The sequence below is a fragment of the Heteronotia binoei genome, chromosome 14, assembly GCF_032191835.1.
Source record: "Heteronotia binoei isolate CCM8104 ecotype False Entrance Well chromosome 14, APGP_CSIRO_Hbin_v1, whole genome shotgun sequence".
NCBI classification, from domain to species: domain Eukaryota; kingdom Metazoa; phylum Chordata; class Lepidosauria; order Squamata; family Gekkonidae; genus Heteronotia; species Heteronotia binoei.
The window spans coordinates 12,910,464-12,930,242 of NC_083236.1; the positions used below are offsets into that span (position 1 = coordinate 12,910,464).

Genomic DNA, 19,779 nt, shown 5'->3' on the forward strand with positions numbered 1-19,779 from the left:
TGTTTGTTGCATAGCATGCTTATATGAGAACGTGTCTTTTTGTTTTTGTTTTTTTTGGGGGGGGGGAGTGTAACACCATAAATGAGGGGAAAATGCTATTTTAAACCAACTAGCTAAATGAAATGTTCTTGGGATACATGTGTATGCTTGGGTTGAAAGATGGTGGGATCTGGAATGCAGGGTTTAATCAGTGGGTGGCCTTAAGACTTTGATTGGGGAAGTTTGGCTGTGGGTGTGTGCGAATTAGAGAGGAATGAAAGGTGTGACTGAGATTGTAGAACATCATAGTGACCTAATGAACTTCTAGACCCTTATTTAATGCTTTATTTATTATTTACTAATTGTTGGTAGTGAGTGGATGTGTGAGACAGATTAATAGTAGGGTTTGTGTGAGTGAGACAGATTGTGTACTATTCTCTGAATGCTTGGAGATTAGTTTCCCTCATTATTATTTCTGGCTTTATATTTTTACAATTGCTTAAATAAAAGTGTGGAATTTGTGTAAGTTTGTATTTGAATGTGGTTGGGTTACTGTCAAATGTATTGGAAGGAGATATAATATTCCCTTTTTTCCCCCCGTCTTAGGGCAGACTTTTAGTCAACCTGATGTTGTAAAGGTATTTCTAAGTTACTTATTATTATGATTTAAAATGTACTCTATGTCTGCTTTAGCTTCTTAAATTTTGCAATAATTCTGAGGGAGAGACTAGAGGATATATAAATTACATTAATCTGCCTATTTATATTTTCCCAAATATCTGTATTTTTGTTGGTAAGAGGAACAGATCATACTGTATGTGGCCTTTTGGTTATTTTAATCTTGATTTGTTCACCTCTAATTGGCCAGTTATTATGAAAAGTTCTTTATGCTAGGCTTTGCGTAATTATGCCTACAAATTTCAATTACGCTGGGTTGAAATTGACGTTATTTATAATCACTTTTGGTGGGGTGGGGGGAGAATGGAGTTATTCGGTTTTATACAGAGCTCCTTTTGATAGTTGCTGTCAGTTCTGCGGTGTCTCAAGTTGTGAGACTTACCGCTTCAAATTCATTTTTCTATGCAAATATTTGTTGTTTTCCCAGTCTTGGGTTAACAGAGTTGGTGGGTGAGTTAGTGGCTAGTGATTGTAAATGCTAGACCACTGGAGTTGGTTGTGGCTGATTTTTGTTTATGTTTTGGGCAGCGTGACTGTACAGTATTACTATGCTTTTGTGTTTAAATTCTTTGACTTGAATTTTGTCCTTAGGACTCTGAAAGGTGATCTACAAGGTTAACTTTGTGGCGCTCCAGATAAAAGCTATGGATTGTAAGATTTTTGAGATTCATGTATATTTCCTCTTTTAAGTATGGCTGAGTGTCATCTGAAAGTCTTATCTTTAAATTGTAATGGGCTAAACAATGTAATTAAGAAAAAACAGGTTTCCTCTGCTATTTCACGTCAGAAACCAGATATAATTTTTCTGCAAGAAACTCACCTTAAGGGTAATCAGCCCAAGGTCTTCCAATCAAAATATTTTGCTTATCAATTTCAGGCTTACGGATCCTCCAAAGCAAGAAGAGTGGCCATTTTGATAAGTAAATCAGTCCACTTCACTTTGGAAAGTTCTTCAATGGACCCTAGGGGTCGGTATATTTTTATTAATGGGATCTTTAATGGCAGTTCTTACACCCTGGCATCGGTGTACGCACCAAATGATGGGCAAATTGCGTTTATTGAAGACACCCTGTCACAACTTCAAACTTTTCACACAGGTCCCATTATCTTGGGAGGAGATTTTAATTACGTTGTCAATCCTTCTTTAGACAGATCTCAAACGTGTCCTTCACTCTCCTCTGCCAAAAAAGGCTCTCAACTTAAAGGTTTGAATGGTCATAAGGACTTAGCTCAAGTTTTTCGTTCTTTCAATCTGTCAGATATTTGGAGAATTAGGCATCCAACTGAAAGGGACTACACTTTTTTTTCCTCTCGTCATCAAACTTATTCCAGAATTGATTTTCTTCTAGTTTCGGATTCCATTTCTAACCTTTTTTCTAAAGTAGAAATTGGCCCAATGATTTGGTCTGACCATGCATGGATGGAAGGTTCTATGTCAGGAAATACTAATAGGACACTTTCTTTTAACTGGAGACTGGATAGTAAACTTCTTTCTATAAAGTCGGTTACGGATTCTATTGAAAAAGACATTAAAGAATTTTTTCAGTTCAATTCGGACTGTGGTGTCCCCCAACACGTTGTTTGGGACTCTTTTAAGGCTGCCATTTGTGGCAGATTTTTGGCTATTGCCTCTTTGTATAAAAAAGAAAAGGAACAGATTAGATCTAATTTGGTTGCCAACATTACTAAACTGGAGGAAAAATTTAAGAAATTCGGTAGCAAAAAATTTTATTCAAAACTTCTTATTGAAAGGAAAAAATTAGACTCCATTGAAGTCTCCAATATTCAAAAACAAATGGCATTTGTCAAGCAAAAATACTGGTTTCGAACTCCTCGATCCCTTAAACTCCTCTCGTGGAAGGTAAAAAAAGAATATCCTCAATGACTATACCTTCTATTCGTTCCAAATCTGGTTTATTGCAGCACTAAACTAAAGACATAGTAAGAGTCTTTAAAAAGTATTACTCGACCCTTTATACTTCTTGGCACCCATCATCAGATCTTATATCGTCTTTCGTAGACTCCCATTCAAGCCTTAAACCTTTCTCTCCTGAGGTTAAATCCTTCTTGGACCAAGCTTTTACAGCACTTGAAATGCAGGAGACTATTAAATCTTTGAAATCTAATAAATCTCCAGGCTGGGACGGCTTTATCCCAGAATTTTATAATTTTTTTAATGTCTTGCTAGCCCCCATCTTGGCTGATGCCTGTAATCAGTTTGTACAGTCTGGCTCTTTTCCTAACACCTGGTCACAGGCAAAAATTATAGTCCTTCCAAAGAAAAGTAAGGACTTGTTGGATCCTGGTTCTTGCAGACCGATATCGCTCCTTAATTGTGATTATAAGATTTTCACAGCAGCGTTGGTGTCTAGGCTTAATACTTTTATTGGGAAATATATTCACCCCGACCAATCGGGATTTATCCCACATCGGAAGTTAACAGACAACACTAGAAAGGTCCTTAATATCATTCAATATTGCAGAAAATTCAATATAGAATCTTCTTTTATCCATTGATTTTGAAAAAACCTTTGACTCAGTTGAAGCTCCTTACCTTATCACTTTATTACAGAAAATGGATTTTGGCCTGAATTTCATCAAGATAATTCAATCCTTGTACGAGTCGCCTTCATCTATTCTGAATATTAATAACTAAGATTCAGAAGAATTTTATCTCTCCAGAGGGACTACGCAAGGTTGCCCCTTGTCTCCTCTGCTTTTTGCGACTGCAATTAAACCTCTTGCAAACGCTATTCGTAATACTACTACTATTGCAGGCATCCCTATTAAAAAGAATTCCATTAAGTTGTCTTTGTTTGCTGATGACTTAACGCTTTTTGTAACGAAACCTGACTCTTCTCTACCTGCTATCTTTGATTTATTATCTGCATTTTCTATATCAGGCCTTCGAGCTAACCCATCCAAAACTATTCTTTATCCCATCACAATTTCAGATGCTCTCCAAGATTCCATCTATTCCAAATGCCACTTTAAAAAAATTGATAGGTTTTGGACATATTTGGAGATTAATATTCCTTTAAGATTGGGCGATATTTTTAAGGTCAACCATCATCTTTTGTTTAAAGACATCCTTAACCTGCAAAAGAATAAGAATTCTTCCATCATTCCCTGGAACGAAAAAATTCAGATTATTAAAACTTTCCCCCCCCCCAAATTGTTGTTTTTATTTCGAGCCATACCTATTCTTATTCCCGAGGATTTATTCACTGGTTGGCAGCGTTCGTTCTTAAGATATATTTGGAATAAGGGCTTATCTAGAATAGGATACTCTTCCCTTATTCGTTCTAAACTCTCAGATGGCTTGGCTCTTCCGGACTTACACAAATTTTATGAAGCTGCCATTTTAAGTGGTATCAGATACTATGGTTTTGCTTTGTATCCAGATTGAAAGGTTCTGGAAGACACTTATCTAGGCAACAAATCGTTTCACTCTACATTACGGGAATCTCTGAAGAACAGATCACCAAATATCCCATCCAATCTTTTTCTTAAAGCTATTTTTCAGATTTGGGACAAACGTCGCCTTTCTTTAGCCCCCCCGGTGTCTCCGCTTTCTCACTTCCTACATATTTCTTGGTTTCAGCCCGCATTTTTTATATAAGTCTTTTCCAATTTGGAAACAATCCAATTTATGTCAGTTTGTAGACATTTTGTCCAATGGAAATATGCTTGATAAGAAATCCTTGGAGGACAAAATTGGTGGCAAAGCAATCCCATGGTTTGAATAATTTAGTAACATCACTTTCAAAGAATTATAATTTCAATCGTCCTCTCACTTTTTTTGAACATTTGTTATTCTCACCTTCTTTAAAGCGGAAGGGATTGATTTCATTTATTTATAAAGGACTGCTTGAAATTGATACCATTGATTCACTTTCTTACCAGGAAGTTTGGCAACGGGATGGCTTAATCAATTTTAAAGAGGAAGTTTGGCAACAAATCTGGTCTTCCCCTTCGTACACTTCAAATTCATTGAATATTCAATTGCAAACACAAAATTTTTTGTTTAGGTGGTACTTCACACCCCAGAGATTGAGTCACACTGCGATTAATCAGTCTTCCAAATGTTGGAAAGATTGTGGAGATGAGGGCACATTCTTTCATTGTTGGTGGTCGTGCCTGGTGGTGCATTCTTTTTGGGCAATGATCGTAGCAAAAATCAAAGATATCACGGGTTACAGTTTACCCTTAAGATCGGAACTCATATTGTTAGACTGCTGGAAAGGTATTCCTATCACGCCACTCAACAAATCCCTGATCTCTCTCTTACTAACTGCTGCTAAAATGGTGTTGGCTCAGTTTTGGAAATCTCCCAATATTCCTTCGGTTAAGATTTGGTATGCAAAAATCTGGGAGGTTTATGCAATGGACAAGATAGCTGATGGCTTACGTTGTACAAGTGATCCAGAAGACAACAATTCCCTGATGTACAAGTGGCTTCCGTTTCTTGAGTTCTCTTCTGGCCCAGAAGATCAAGTGCATTCACATATACCTTGTAGATACTATGATATTATCAATCTGATGTAATCTGGATATGATCAAAATAGTTATCTATTAATTTAGCTGCCAATTATGTATTTGTTTTGTTTTGTTGTTTTTATTTTGTGTATATTATCGTTTTATTGTTTTTGCTTATTCACAAAGATTGGTGATACAGTCATTGATTGCCTTGTATATGCTTTTATTAAACTCAATAAAACGTTTTTGAAAATTAAAAAAAAGATGCTTTATGGTCTCTCGAACAAAAGGAAATTGTTACAATCACTAAGGAAACAGGTATTATAATTTCCTATAGATCTTCAGATAGTGTGTTCCTGTGAAAGCTGCTGTACCTGCTTTGTTAATTATTGTTTTAAAGTAAAAATTTATTCTATTGAGATTAGAGAAACAGGTTGGACACTTCCTCCTTGTACACTATTATATCATCATACGAACCTGTCTCACACTGGTTTGTGACTAAACCACTGCTAACAATAAATAATTACATCTGCACAGATTTTTTACTATCAATATTTAATGGCTTTGTGATGCAAAGTAGTAATATTCTTGTCTTGGAATTGAAGTAAGTCTGTGTACCTAACTTATGCAGCATGTGAAAAATACATCAGGGAGGAAACCTCAAGTATGAGTCCATCCCCCTTGCAATGTTTTTCTACCTAAATGATTTTTTAGGGTTTAATAAATTTTTCTGCATGATGGTCTTTTAGTCCAATGTGGTATATATGTAGAGCTAAGCAGAATTTTGCTTATGTAGGTTTGCCCAATTCTATATTATCTTTTGATTGTTTTTTTTTACCAAGTTGGTCTTCCTTGATAAAGAATTTATTTTGCAGAATAGGTTGCTTAGGCATCTCCAAGGAACAGTGTTTCACCCACTAGTCTGAATGGTATCTACCTAATTAACAAATTATGACTAAATATGCAGGTTAACCCATAGCCACGTGCCTAGTCAATCTTGCTACCAGATGAACAGATAAGTCCCCATTTTTCCTTCTAGCAACACGAGCTTTTTAAGATCTGACGACTGCATGTCAACTTGCATCTCTTTTTCATCCAGGAAGCAGGGGGGACAGAAGTCAACAATTTTCTTTTTAAAAAAAAAAAATCAAATTTTTAAAACTTAAATCATATTTTTTGATACAAACACTTTCTGAGGACAAAACTATCTAAAGACAGTTTTTAGTTAAAGTACATGATAGCTCAAAGGTATCCTATCTTGAGATAGGGATTATTAATTTGTAATTCTATAGCAGGGGTGGCCAAACTTGTTTAATGTAAAAGCCACATAGAATAAATGTCAGATGTTTGAAAGCTGCAAGACATGAACATCAGATGAGGGAGGAAGGAAAACTGATGGGGGTGGGGGGGGGGAGCTCGAAAGGAAGCAGCATTCTCCAAACTGCCAGCTTGGCTTGATTTGCAGAAGTGATTTAAAGAGACAAATGCCTTCTCCAAGCTAGTCAATGGGGTGCTGGGGGCTTTGAGAGCCACGTAATATGTGTGAAAGAGCCACATGTGGCTCCTAAGCTGCGTTTTGGCTATCCCTGTTCTATGGTATGAGACAATATAGTTTCTTAAACAATACATGTTTAAGAAAAATTCATAAATAAATTCCAATAAATCATGGATTAGAGGCCCAATTTCATGCTGTCCCAAAGGCTGCTGTAAGGATTGCTTAAGGAAAACCTATAATGGCAGCAGAGCATAAAACAGACCCAGTTTGGGAACATTTTAATGAATCAGTTAAACTGGAGATAATTCAGCTCCCAGTGACTTCATAATTACCGACTTCAAGTTTGGTAAATAACCAATCATTCATTTTCAGATGTAGCATTAACATTAACCTGAAAAGCTTCAAATCGAATCACCATGAGAAATAAATGCATTGAAAAACTGTCTGAAAATATACTATCAATGCCACTTGATCCCACAGGAACAGGAAAAATGTATGGTGGGATCTGATCTGTGCTGGAAGTGTGGCAAAGGGGATTCTGCAACATCCACAGTGAACCAAAATCCCGTTTGCCACACTTCCAGCACAGATCAGATTACACCACACGGCTCCTCTAAATATAGAAGGGCAAAGAGGAAGAAGTGCTGTGCATGAGACCACCTATTCTTTTCAGCTGCCTGTGGAGATGTAGTCTGAAGGGCAGAAGGAAGAGTGAGCACTGGCTGTGTTCACAAAGATCTCAAGGCTTCTGGAGTATTCTGCTCAGTTTTGCTTGTGTTTCTATAAGGCAATGTAGAAGCTAGCAGCTGCCTAAGCAATGCTGTCATATTTACAAGCCAAGACTCAGGGTGTGGTGCTGAGGTGTCTAGCCACTTCTCCCCCCAACCCCCACAAAGTACCAATTGCCCAAGTGCCCTGCTACACACACTTCAGTCATTCTCCCCCCCCCCTCTCTATTAAGAGACAAAGGAGGAGGATGGCTGCAGGACATGAAGCCAGATGCAGGCAAGTTGATAGCCTCCAAGCAACATCTCTACCTGGCCCTTTCTGTACTTAAAAATTGAAGTCTAGAAGATTGCACTGCCCAGGCTTATTATGAAAGTATGGCAAGAGCCAGGCCGGGCAACACTGCCCCGAGGAGGCTGACAGCTGCCTGACTGCCTGGTCACACTCCATGCAGCTGTCCATCTCTTAACAGAGAGGAGACTGACAGCTGTGGAGCACGTGTCTGGTATTCAGGGGGAGGCTGACCTGGAGGGAAGGATGACACAACACTCTGCCAAAGCACCATCTGATGCAGAGTTTACCTCCTTGAAAGGGAGCCACCCCTGCCTTTTAGGCCCACTCCCTTCAAGCCTGCAAAAGCTGTGAAAGATGGGGAAAGGAGCAGAAAACCTGGAGAGCAGAACTAAAGTGCTGCAATCTTAATGTACAACAATATGAGGTCTGAAAAAAAGTTTGTATCAAGCTACATTGAATTTTACAGGGAAAAAGAAAGACTGCTTTGGGCTGAAGATTTTTCTGGAAGCAGGACTGAAAGAGGAATGACAACTGCTTTCTAGATAACAGAGATCAGTTCCCCTGGAGAAAATGGCTACTTTTGGAGGGCGCAGTTTATGGCATTATACCCTGCTGAGGCTGCTCCCCTCACCACACCTCACTCTCCCAAAGCTCCACTCTCAAATCACCAGGGATTTCTCAACCTCAATCTGGCAACCCTAAGGGGAATTTATCTCTGTAACTGGGAGATCTGTTATGACTCCAGGAGATCTCCGGCCCTCATCTGGAGTTTGGCAACCCTAGGAGAGAAGGACAGGAAAAGGGGAGAGGATATGAGGACTTTCAGGAAAGGGAAAGAGGAAACGGGGGAAGGGGAAATGAGATGCCTCCTCCAATTCCTTCTGGGTTCCCACTTGTTGTTGTCTAATTCTGCAGTCCTAGTGTGCTATTCATTGCATGTCTTCAGCTGTATGACTGCACTTTTTAAAAAAAGATTCCTTGAGTCTCAGCAAGAAAGTCAGGCTATAAATAAAATCAATTAAAATTTGGCTTAGAAATATGCTTACTTAGCTATGTGTATGTCATGTCCACTTTGAGCCTTGGAGGCAGGGTGTAGAAAAATGGGTGGTGTTACTCATGATTGTTGTATGATGCCTAGGTAAGGACAAGGGTAAGAAATGCAGTTAACTAGCAATAAGGCATTTGTATGCACAAATATGAAGGTGCCCTGGGTCTTTCAGATCCTAGTCTGACACTCCAACCACTGTAACATACCAAGAGTATTAGTCCGACCCTAGCACCATCCACATTTAGCAGGAGCTATCTACAGCCTCAGGCAGATAGACTTTTTTCTGGGTGATCACCATCCCCCACCTGGTGGACGGCAATCCTCAGCAAGAAACTGATACTTTGGAGGGTGGAGCCTGAGGTCCCTCCCCTCCTCAAACCCCACCCTCCCCAGATCCCCTCCCCCAAAATTTCTAGAAATTTCCTAACTGCTTTCCCTCCTTTTAGAAATCTCGTATCCTCCCGGTCTCATTCTCTTCTTCTCAGTCATTCACCAACCTACCTTTTATTTGCCTCTCACCTTCAGCTATTTTTATTCTTTATTTACCTCATTTATACTCCACCTTCCTCCACAGTGGGGACCAAAGCATCTTATATATTATTCTCTTCTCCTTTTTATCCACACAACAACCCTGTCGGGTAGATTAGGCTGAAAGTATGTGACTGGTCCAAATCACCCAGTCAAGTTCCACAGCAAAATGTGGATCTGAACCTGGCTCTTGCAGACCCTAATCTGAAGCTCAACTGCTACACCATACTGGCTTTCATATGCTGGCTGCTGTTGAACAGTAGCAAGCAGCCAGACCTACTTGAGACATGCAAGTCAAGTGCATCAAGTCACCCAGAGATTACTGCCAGGCCTAGGTCGACCAGCCCCCAGGTAGAACCTAGAGATCCCCCAATTACAACTGAACTCCAAACATCTGCCCCCTGGAGAAAATGGCTGCTTTGGAGAGTGGATTCTGCGACATTATACCATGCTGAGATCTCTCCCCTCCCCAAACTCTGCAATCCTCAGACTTCTTCACAAAATCTCTAGGAATTATCCAACCTGCAGCTGGAAATGCTAGTCAGGCCTGGCCCGAATGAGTCCTCCCCCAAAGTCCAAAATAGGGCTGGAAATGGCCCCGCCCCTACTCCGGCCTTTTACTGACGGAGCCAAGCTTGGAAAGCAGTGGTAACTTAGCAACAGCCACTAAAGGAATCTGTTGCTTAAAATTACAGGCACTCTTTTTATCGTTTTTGGATTTTAGCTGTTCAGTGTATTTTTTAAGAGTTCAGATTATTCTGCAAACATAGGGTCCTTTTCAGGTTTGAGAATGATGCATCTTGACCATTCACAGCTCTATTCACTGAGGGCATTTTCGCACAGGGCTTACCCCGGAGCGACCCCGGAAGAGCCGCAGCTTTTGCATCGCAAATGTAAAGTTGGTTTTTGCTGGTTTACATTTGCAACGCAAAAGCCGCGGCACTACGCGGCTCTTCCGGGTTCTGTGGAGCAGTTGGTGCGAAATCCGTGCAGACGCTGCGCAGTGAAGAGGGACGTCGCTCCTGGGTAAGCCCTGTGCGAAAACGCCCTGAATTTAAGTGTCCAAAGATATCCTGACTTCGGTATTAGAATATAAAATATAAATAGGGATTACAGATAAAAAACAATGCAACTGTACAGAACAAGACATCCAATGCAAAAAGACTGGGATTTCAAAGAAGAGTTGGATTTATACCACCACCACCCCCAAAAAAAATTCGGAGTCCCAGAGCATCTTACAATCTCCTTCCCTTCCTTTCCCCACAACAGACACCCTTTTAGAAAACAATGCAAGCAAATTGCCTAAAGCCGGGTGGACTATAAACAAGATAGAAAGAGTTATAATACAAGATGCCTAGAATAATCACAGCTGTGCTTTTATTCTATTTCTTAAGACTCTAGGCAAACTGTTAAATAATGCAAATAAAATGTTTCCTTCTAAATGGCACAACATTTCAATAGACATTAATCCAAGCAAAGGATTACAGTTGCGCAGACTAAGCCTATGCATGTTCTTAGTATTTCATTCCAGTGAGATCGGTAAGGTCATGTAAGATGACATGCTTAGGCTGAAAAATGGTAGCTTCACTTAGATCACCCATGGTCAGCATTGCTGTTCAGTAAAGTACCCAAAGTTCAAACTTAATATGCTATCCCTTGCTATGATACAAAGCTAAAGTTCCAGTTATAGGCACCATGATCAACACATTAGATCAGGCAAACAGCCTACAGTCCAACTTGCCCCATGCAATCAGTCAAGGTATGAAAGTCTTCCCAACGAACAGGGAATTCCCGGAGCAGGTGCAGTTCTTTAAAAATTCCAAATCATACCACCTCATTACAAGAACACATTACATTATACCTGCTCTCTTACTGGTACTTCGCTTCTCCTTTATAATACTGGTAATTTATTATGCTTGTCAGCCTTATTCTCACATCCCATTACCTCTTCCTTTTAAACTTATTTGACTTCCATTTTTATTCTCATCATTTGGTAAAAGCCGAATACAGTTGTTGTTTTAAATACCAAATGCAAGCTGAATGTGCTCCAAACAGTTCTTATGGAGCTCTCAAGAAACATATTTTGTGAAATCATTATTTTAAAGAGTTATTTGCCTATAATTGATTTTCCACAATAAAAATTGTGTTTGATCTAAAAAAATTTGATGATACGAGAGGTGTAAAGGGCAGGGGGGTATCAGGAAGGCTGCTTCTCATTCCTCCTGAATTAGAAAAGCTAGAGATTTAGTGAAATGTGTGTGTGGGAGAAACAACAACAAAAACCTCAGATTTTTTTTTACAAAGCAGTGCTTTAAATAATATTGTTCCAGTCACTGCACAGTGCTACAAACCTTAGACCCAAAATTTAACTGTAATACTTAGTAATATCACATTTGACTTGATCATTGCTCTTAATCTTGAAAAAGTATTTCCAAACTTGTAAACTACAGAACGTCTTAAATTATTTGGTCCAGTAACATAATCTGTAAGTCTTTTGACCACACTGTTATTGCCGCATAGCGGAAAAGCCTTTGAAGAATGGCCTCTGATCCCTGCTGTAGGTTCTTCCATCTTTTTTGCATCAAATGATAAATTATTCTACATACACAAAGAATAAAAGTGCAAAAGAGTTGTGAAGTTCATTCTAAGATTTCTATTTTCTGAAACAGAATGTTCAGAAATTAAGTTACGGAACCCCCCTCCCCAAGGACATTCATCTGTCCCCCTCTATCACTGACTTCCATCAGCAGCTGAAGCTTTGTCTGTTTTGTCTCTTTCCTGTGTATGTGTTTTGTTTAACTGTGGTTTTAATTGTTTTGGTTTATATTACTAATTGCTTTAAAAGTTTCTTTTAAAGTTTTTGACCTTAAGTCATGTTGAAAGGCAACATTAAAACGTTTTAAATAAATAAAATAAAACTCAAAGTGAAAATTCAAAGTCAGATGCACAGACACCAATTCCAATTAAAGAGATACATTTGACTTATATTAGCATTTATACAGTTATTTTACTCAAATTCAGCAGAATATATAGTAAACAAATATAGTTTTAGGATAGCTAATTTTAGTTACAGTTATTTGACACTTGAAGGATATTTACACAGAATTAAACTCTGCTATGCTGGGATACTGCAAAAATAAAAGCTCACTGTCTTGGGGGGTATAAGAAACAAGAAACTGGTAAGAATTAATGGGAAGAATAGCTTCCACCATTCCACACAATATCCATGGCATCCTCCTATGTGGCTTGAAGAGCCAACCCAAATAGTCAAGAGGGACCTCCTCTGGAAAGATTATAGTATGCAGGGGCAAAGCAGACTGAAGTTAAGAAGAAGGAATCAGCAGATTTCTCTCTCTCTTCCTCACATACAGACACTCCAGAGCATGACATGATTGTACTTCCATCACCTTTCAGTTCCAGTTATTTAAAAATGCAGCCTGCCAATAATTTAGCTCCAATCAGCACTGGACCCTGACTACAGCATGCCACCACTCCAACAACTACGTATCCGCACAGGCAAGCCATTAAAACGCACACTAGACTTATTTTAGACTATCTGTAAAACAATCCGCATGCTAGAATTAAAAGCTCTGAAGCGACCATAAAACTTGATGTATTGCCTCTTCGATTTCCTAGTCAACTCCAAGGAACGGGGAGGAGGGGGGGGGGGAGAGAATTAGTGATGAGGAGGCAACAAAGAGGCACGAGGGGGGCCTTGTTTTCAATGTGTCAAGTTTTGTACGAAGAGTACATTTTACTCATCCCCCCAAAATAGAAACCTCTCCCACTTCCAGCGCATCAGCGTTTAAGGCAGCCGAGAAACGTAAAAAAATAAATGCTGAACCCATCGGTAATGGGCAAAGTAGCCGTATTAGTCCGCTGCAGCAAAAAAAAATAAAATTAAATTAGATGCATAAACCAAACAAGAGCTTCGTTAACACCTTGCAGACCCCAAAACGACTTCATTCCAGCAAAAGCCGGGCGGTCCTTCCAGCTCAGGTAAGAACATAAGAGAAGCCATGTTAGATCAGGCCAATGGCCCATCCAGTCCAACACTCTGTGTCACAGAAGAACGTAAGAGAAGCCATGTTAGATCAGGCCAATGGCCCATCCAGTCCAACACTCTGTGTCACATAAGAACATAAGAGAAGCCATGTTAGATCAGGCCAATGGCCCATCCAGTCCAACACTCTGTGTCTCATAAGAACATAAGAGAAGCCATGTTGGATCTGGCCAATGGCCCATCCAGTCCAACACTCTGTGTCACATAAGAACATAAGAGAAGACATGTTGAATCAGGCCAATGGCCCATCCAGTCCAACACTCTGTGTCACATAAGAACATAAGAGAAGCCATGTTAGATCAGGCCAATGGCCCATCCAGTCCAACACTCTGTGTCATAAGGACATAAGAGAAGCCATGTTGGATCAGGCCAAAGGCCCATCCAGTCCAACACTCTGTGTCACATAAGAACATAAGAGAAGCCATGTTAGATCAGGCCAATGGCCCATCCAGTCCAACATTCTGTGTCACACAGCGGCCATATATATATATATATATACACACACACACACACACACACACACACATACACACTGTGGCTAATAGCCACTGATGGACCTCTGCTCCATATTTTTATCTAACCCCCTCTTGAAGGTGGCCATGCTTGTGGCCGCCACCACCTCCTGTGGCAGCGAGTCGTCATGAGGTCCAGGCCTACAAACGACGGGAAATCCTGGAGCAACCAAGCAGGGCTCCTCAAGGGCAGCCGATCCAAAGGGCCGGGGGGGGGGGGATCACGCGCAGGTCTACCCCCTCCTTCACGGCAAGGACCTCCTGAAAGGGGGGGGGGGATCCTGTCTAAACAAGCCGCCGATGCTGGAGGAGAAGCTCGTCCAGCCACAAGGCTCCAAGCCCGCCGCAAACAGGGAGCAAAACCACGGGCTCTACATGCCCCCCCTCCCGCCGCGGGTGTTCCAGCGCCGCCACCCAGGCCCGCCGCAGGGCAGAGATGCGCCGCCAGCAGCCGGCCCTCAGGACGAGAAAGGAGCCGCCCGCGGAGAGCCCCACCGGGAGGGGAAAGCCACCTGCGCAGGGGACGGAGGCCGACGGGCCCGGCTTCCTCGTCACGGCGAGGCCCAGGCCGCTCCCCCCCACCCGGCCCGGCGTCGCCGGCAGGTCTCCTCACGCCGCCCGCCGAGGCGGCAACCGCGACAGGGAGGCGGCCCTCCGCTGAGAGGCGCCGCCGCCCTCCAGGCCCAGCTTGGCCGGACTAGGCCAGGCCGCCCCGTCCTCCCTCGGCCGCAGGCCTCACCCGGGCCTCGGCGGAGAGAGCGGGGCGGGAGGGGCTCCGAGGAACCCCGCACAGCTCGCGGCCTCCCCCCCCCCCCCAAGGGCGCATTTACCTGCCGGGGCCTCTGGCGACCCGTCCCGAGTCAGGCGGCGGGACCGAGCCGGAATTTGCCCGGAGAGGCGTTACGTAAACCGGCGCCGGCCCCGCCGAGGGGAGGGGAGGGGAAGGGAGCGAGGGCCGCCCTCTCCGCCCACTGCGCCAGCGATAGGCCGCCGCCCGGCTCCGCCCGGATCCTTCCGCCCGGAGGCCTCTGTAGCGCCGCCCGGGTCCTTAGTGGCCCTTCGTGACGAAGGAGGGGGAGGAGGCGGAGAAGCTGCTGCTCGGCTAAAGGAGGAAGAAGAAGAAGAAGAAGAAGAAGAAGAAGAAGAAGAAGAAGAAGAAGTGGTGCAGATTTTTACCCCGCCCTTCTCTCTGAATCAGAGACTCAGAGCGGCTTACAATCTCCTGTATCTTCTCCCCCCACAACAGACACCCTGTGAGGTAGATGAAGATATTGGATTTATATCCCGCCCTCCACTCCGAAGAGTCTCAGAGCGGCTCCCAATCTCCTTTACCTCCCCCCCCCCCACAACAGACACCCTGTGAGGTAGATGAAGATATTGGATTTATATCCCGCCCTCCACTCCGAAGAGTCTCAGAGTGGCTCACAATCTCCTTTACCTTCCTCCCCCACAACAGACACCCTGTGAGGTAGATGAAGATATTGGATTTATATCCCACCCTCCACTCCCAAGAGTCTCAGAGCGGCTCACAATCTCCTTTCCCTTCCTCCCCCACAACAGACACCCTGTGAGGTAGATGAAGATATTGGATTTATATCCCGCCCTCCACTCCGAAGAGTCTGAGAGCAGCTCACAATCTCCTTTCCCTTCCTCCCCCACAACAGACACCCTGTGAGGTAGATGAAGATATTGGATTTATATCCCGCCCTCCTCTCCAAAGAATCTCAGAGTGGCTCACAATCTCCTTTACCTCCCCCCCCCCCACAACAGACACCCTGTGAGGTAGATGAAGATATTGGATTTATATCCCGCCCTCCACTCCCAAGAGTCTCAGAGCGGCTCACAATCTCCTTTCCCTTCCTCCCCCACAACAGACACCCTGTGAGGTAGATGAAGATATTGGATTTATATCCCGCCCTCCACTCCGAAGAGTCTGAGAGCAGCTCACAATCTCCTTTCCCTTCCTCCCCCACAACAGACACCCTGTGAGGTAGATGAAGATATTGGATTTATATCCCGCCCTCCACTCCGAAGAGTCTCAGAGCAGCTCACAATCTCCTTTACCTTCCTCCCCCACAACAGACACCCTGCGAGGTAGATGAAGATATTGGATTTATATCCCGCCCTCCACTCCGAAGAGTCTCAGAGCGGCTCACAATCTCCTTTACCTTCCTCCCCCACAACAGACACCCTGTGAGGTAGATGAAGATATTGGATTTATATCCCGCCCTCCACTCTGAAGAGTCTCAGAGCGGCTCACAATCTCCTTTCCCTTCCTCCCCCATAACAGAAACCCTGTGAGGTAGATGAAGATATTGGATTTATATCCTGCCCTCCACTCCGAAGAGTCTCAGAGCGGCTCACAATCTCCTTTACTTTCCTCCCTCACAACAGACCCTGTGAGGTAGATGAAGATATTGGATTTATATCCCGCCCTCCACTCCGAAGAGTCTCAGAGCGGCTCACAATCTCCTTTACCTTCCCCCCCACAACAGACACCCTGTGAGGTAGATGAAGATATTGGATTTATATCCTGCCCTCCACTCCGAAGAGTCTCAGAGCGGCTCACAATCTCCTTTACCTTCCCCCCCACAACAGACACCCTGTGAGGTAGATGAAGATATTGGATTTATATCCCACCCCCCACTCCTAAGAGTCTCAGAGCGGCTCACAATCTCCTTTACCTTCCCCCCCACAACAGACACCCTGTGAGGTAGATGAAGATATTGGATTTATATCCTGCCCTCCACTCCGAAGAGTCTCAGAGCAGCTCACAATCTCCTTCACCTCCCCCTCCCCCCCCCGCCAACAACAGACACCCTGTGAGGTAGATGAAGATATTGGATTTATATCCCGCCCTCCACTCCGAAGAGTCTCAGAGCAGCTCACAATCTCCTTTACCTTCCTCCCCCACAACAGACACCCTGTGAGGTAGAAGAAGATACTGGATTTATATCCCGCCCTCCACTCCGAAGAGTCTCAGAGCGGCTCACAATCTCCTTTACCTTCCTCCCCCACAACAGACACCCTGTTAGGTAGATGAAGATATTGGATTTATATCCCGCCCTCCACTCCAAAGAGTCTCAGAGCGGCTTACAATCTCCTGTATCTTCTCCCCCCACAACAGACACCCTGTGAGGTAGATGAAGATATTGGATTTATATCCCGCCCTCCACTCCGAGGAGTCTCAGAGCGGCTCACAATCTCCTTTACCTTCCTCCCCCACAATAGACACCCTGTGAGGTAGATGAAGATATTGGATTGATATCCCGCCCTCCACTCCAAAGAGTCTCAGAGCGGCTTACAATCTCCTGTATCTTCTCCCCCCACAACAGTCACCCTGTGAGGTGGGTGGGGCTGGAGAGGGCTCTCACGGCAGCTGCCCTTTCAAGGACAACCTCTGCCAGAGCTATGGCTGACCCAAGGCCATTCCAGCAGGTGCAAGTGGAGGAGTGGGGAATCAAACCTAGTTCTCCCAGATAAGAGTCTGCACACTTAACCACTACACCAAACTGGCTCTCTTCTATGTAAGGTGAAACGCAGAAGGAAGTAAAGGCCAAAGAAGCTCAGCATCTAACCCATGAAGAAGAATTGCAGATTTATACCCCGCCCTTCTCTCTGAATCAGAGACTCAGAGCGGCTTACAATCTCCTGTATCTTCTCCCCCCACAACAGTCATCCTGTGAGGTGGGTGGGGCTGAGAGGGCTCTCACAGCAGCTGCCCTTTCAAGGACAACCTCTGCCAGAGCTCTCTGGCTGACCCAAGGCCATTCCAGCACGTGCAAGTGGAGGAGTGGGGAATCAAACCCATTTCTCCCAGATAAGAGTCCACACACTTAACCACTACCACTACATCAAACTGGCTCACACTTAACCACTACACCAAATAAAGGAGAGAGGAGGCCGAGGCCTCCTTCTGGAGGCGCGCCTGGAATTCACCACAAGGTTCCTCGCACCACAAGATTCCTCACCAGAGCCAGCTTCCAGTCTCCACAGAGAGAGATGCTGGCGGAAACCTGATAGTTTTCCCTTTCATTGTTTGGGGCACCACCGCCCCGCACGCCCAAGGCGGGTCACAAAGCACTAAAAAATAACGAGGACGTGATGAGAACAAAGTTAAGCAGGTCTACCCAGAATCCTGGTTAGGACTATTCGGTGACACTCCCAGGAGAGTGACGTTAAGGAAGGACTGCAGAGTTCCTTAGTAAGGAGTGTGTATCTTTGTATGTCAACTACTGTGTAGTTGCATCCCAAACAACAGCTGGCAGGCATTCTCTGCTATGGCCCCCACCTTAAGGAGTGAGCTCTGGTTCTCCTGGCTTTCCGCAAACAGTGCAAAACTGATTGGGGCGGGGCGGGGCGAGGGGTGTTTGCACAGGAAATTGGGCTGCACTGTAACAATAGGTTTCAGAAATACCTTTGGGGTAAAGGACAGGGAATCATAATCACAGAATTGGAAGGAGCCCTTCAGGCCATCTAGTCCAACCCCCTGTTCAGTGCAAGATCAGCCTAAAGACTGCCGGTGAACTCACCACCTCCCTCGAAGCAGATTCCACTGTTGAACTATTCATACTGTCAAATAGTTTTTCCTAATATCCAGCTGGTACCTTTCCACCTGTAATTTATACCCACTGTTGTGAGTCCTCTCCACTGCTGCCAGCCTGGTTTACACTGGTTTACCATGTGATCAGTCTGCATACTTAATAAACAAACTGCTTGTATTTCAGCCTGCAATACCTGATCCCCTCGTCTGATTAAGTGTGCTTAGTGTGCTTATGTTCTGAATAAAACTTGTTTGGTCTTAAAGGTACAACTTGACTCCTGCTTTGTTCAACGACTTCGGACCAACATGGCTGCCCACTTGGATCAACCTCTAAGTGACAGCCCTTCTGATACTTAAAGAGAACCAGCATGTCCCCCCTCAACTTCCTCTTCTCCAGACTGAACATTCCCAAGTTCCTCAGTGTTTCCTTATGGGGCTTGGTCTCCAGGCCACTGATCATCCTCGTGGCTCTCCTCTGCCACCCGCTCCATTCTGTCCACATCCTTCTTGAAGTGAGGCCTCCAGAACTGCACACAATACTCCAGGTTTGGCTTGACCAATGTCGTGTACAGAGGAACTATGACCTCTTGCGATTTGGGCATTGTGCCTCTGTTGATAACATCCCAAGATGGCATTTGCCTTTTTTGTTGCTGCATCGTATCTAACTTATGGTCCACCCATACCCCAAGATCTTGTTCACACATACTGGTACCCAGAAGTGTATCTCCCATCCAGTATGTGTGTTTCTCATTTTAGTTACCAAGATGTAGAACTTGGCACCTATACTTGTTAAATGGCATCTTGTTCATTTTGGCCCACTTTTCCATGTTCAGATCTTGTTGAATTCTAACTCCATCTTCTGCTGCTCCTCTCGATTAAGTGTCATCTGCAAATTTAATGAGTAACCCCTCCACATCCATATCATGTATAAAAATATTGAGAAGTACAGGGCCCAAAACTGAGCCCTGTGGCACCCCACTAGACACCTCCCTGCACTCAGATGAAATGCCATTGATGACTACTCTTTGAGTGTGGTTCTCCAACTAGTTCCCTATCCACCTAACTATCCATAGAGCTTGGTCTCCAGGCCCCTGATCATCCTCATCACTCTCTTCTGCACCCACTCCATTTTCTCCACATCCTTCTTGAAGTGAGGCCTCCAGAACCACACACAATATTCTAGGTGCAACCTGATGCAGTGTACAGTGGGACTATGACCTCTTGTGATTTGGGCATTATGTCTCCGTTGATATGCCCCAAGACCACATTAGCCTTTTTTTTGTTGCTGCATCACACTGACTGCTCATATTTAACTTATGGTCCACCTGTACCTCAATATTTTGTCCATACACACTGCTACCCAGAAGTGTATTCCCATCCAATATGAGTTTTCTTCATTTTTGTTACCCACTATGTATAGTCGGAGGAGCCTTG

The 19,779-nt window shown here is 43.7% G+C and overlaps 2 protein-coding genes across 6 annotated transcripts in view; one reads left to right on the forward strand and one right to left on the reverse strand.

Moving 5' to 3' along the window:
• KIAA0232 (KIAA0232 ortholog) overlaps positions 1–14,793 on the reverse strand; it is an 82,551-nt gene extending 67,758 nt beyond the window's left edge. For 4 of the 5 annotated variants that reach the window (XM_060254324.1, XM_060254322.1, XM_060254321.1 and 1 more), the window contains exon 1: positions 14,633–14,793. The gene's annotated coding sequence lies outside the window, so the exon portion shown is untranslated. The remainder of the gene's footprint in view (positions 1–14,632) is intronic. The other variant, XM_060254325.1, reaches the window with a different exon arrangement.
• LOC132582249 (proline-rich protein 2-like) lies at positions 14,103–14,867 on the forward strand. The gene has a single exon (XM_060253787.1). It carries the CDS (start codon positions 14,103–14,105, stop codon positions 14,865–14,867), a length of 765 nt encoding a protein of 254 aa, XP_060109770.1.
• Positions 14,868–19,779: the final 4,912 nt, after the last annotated feature.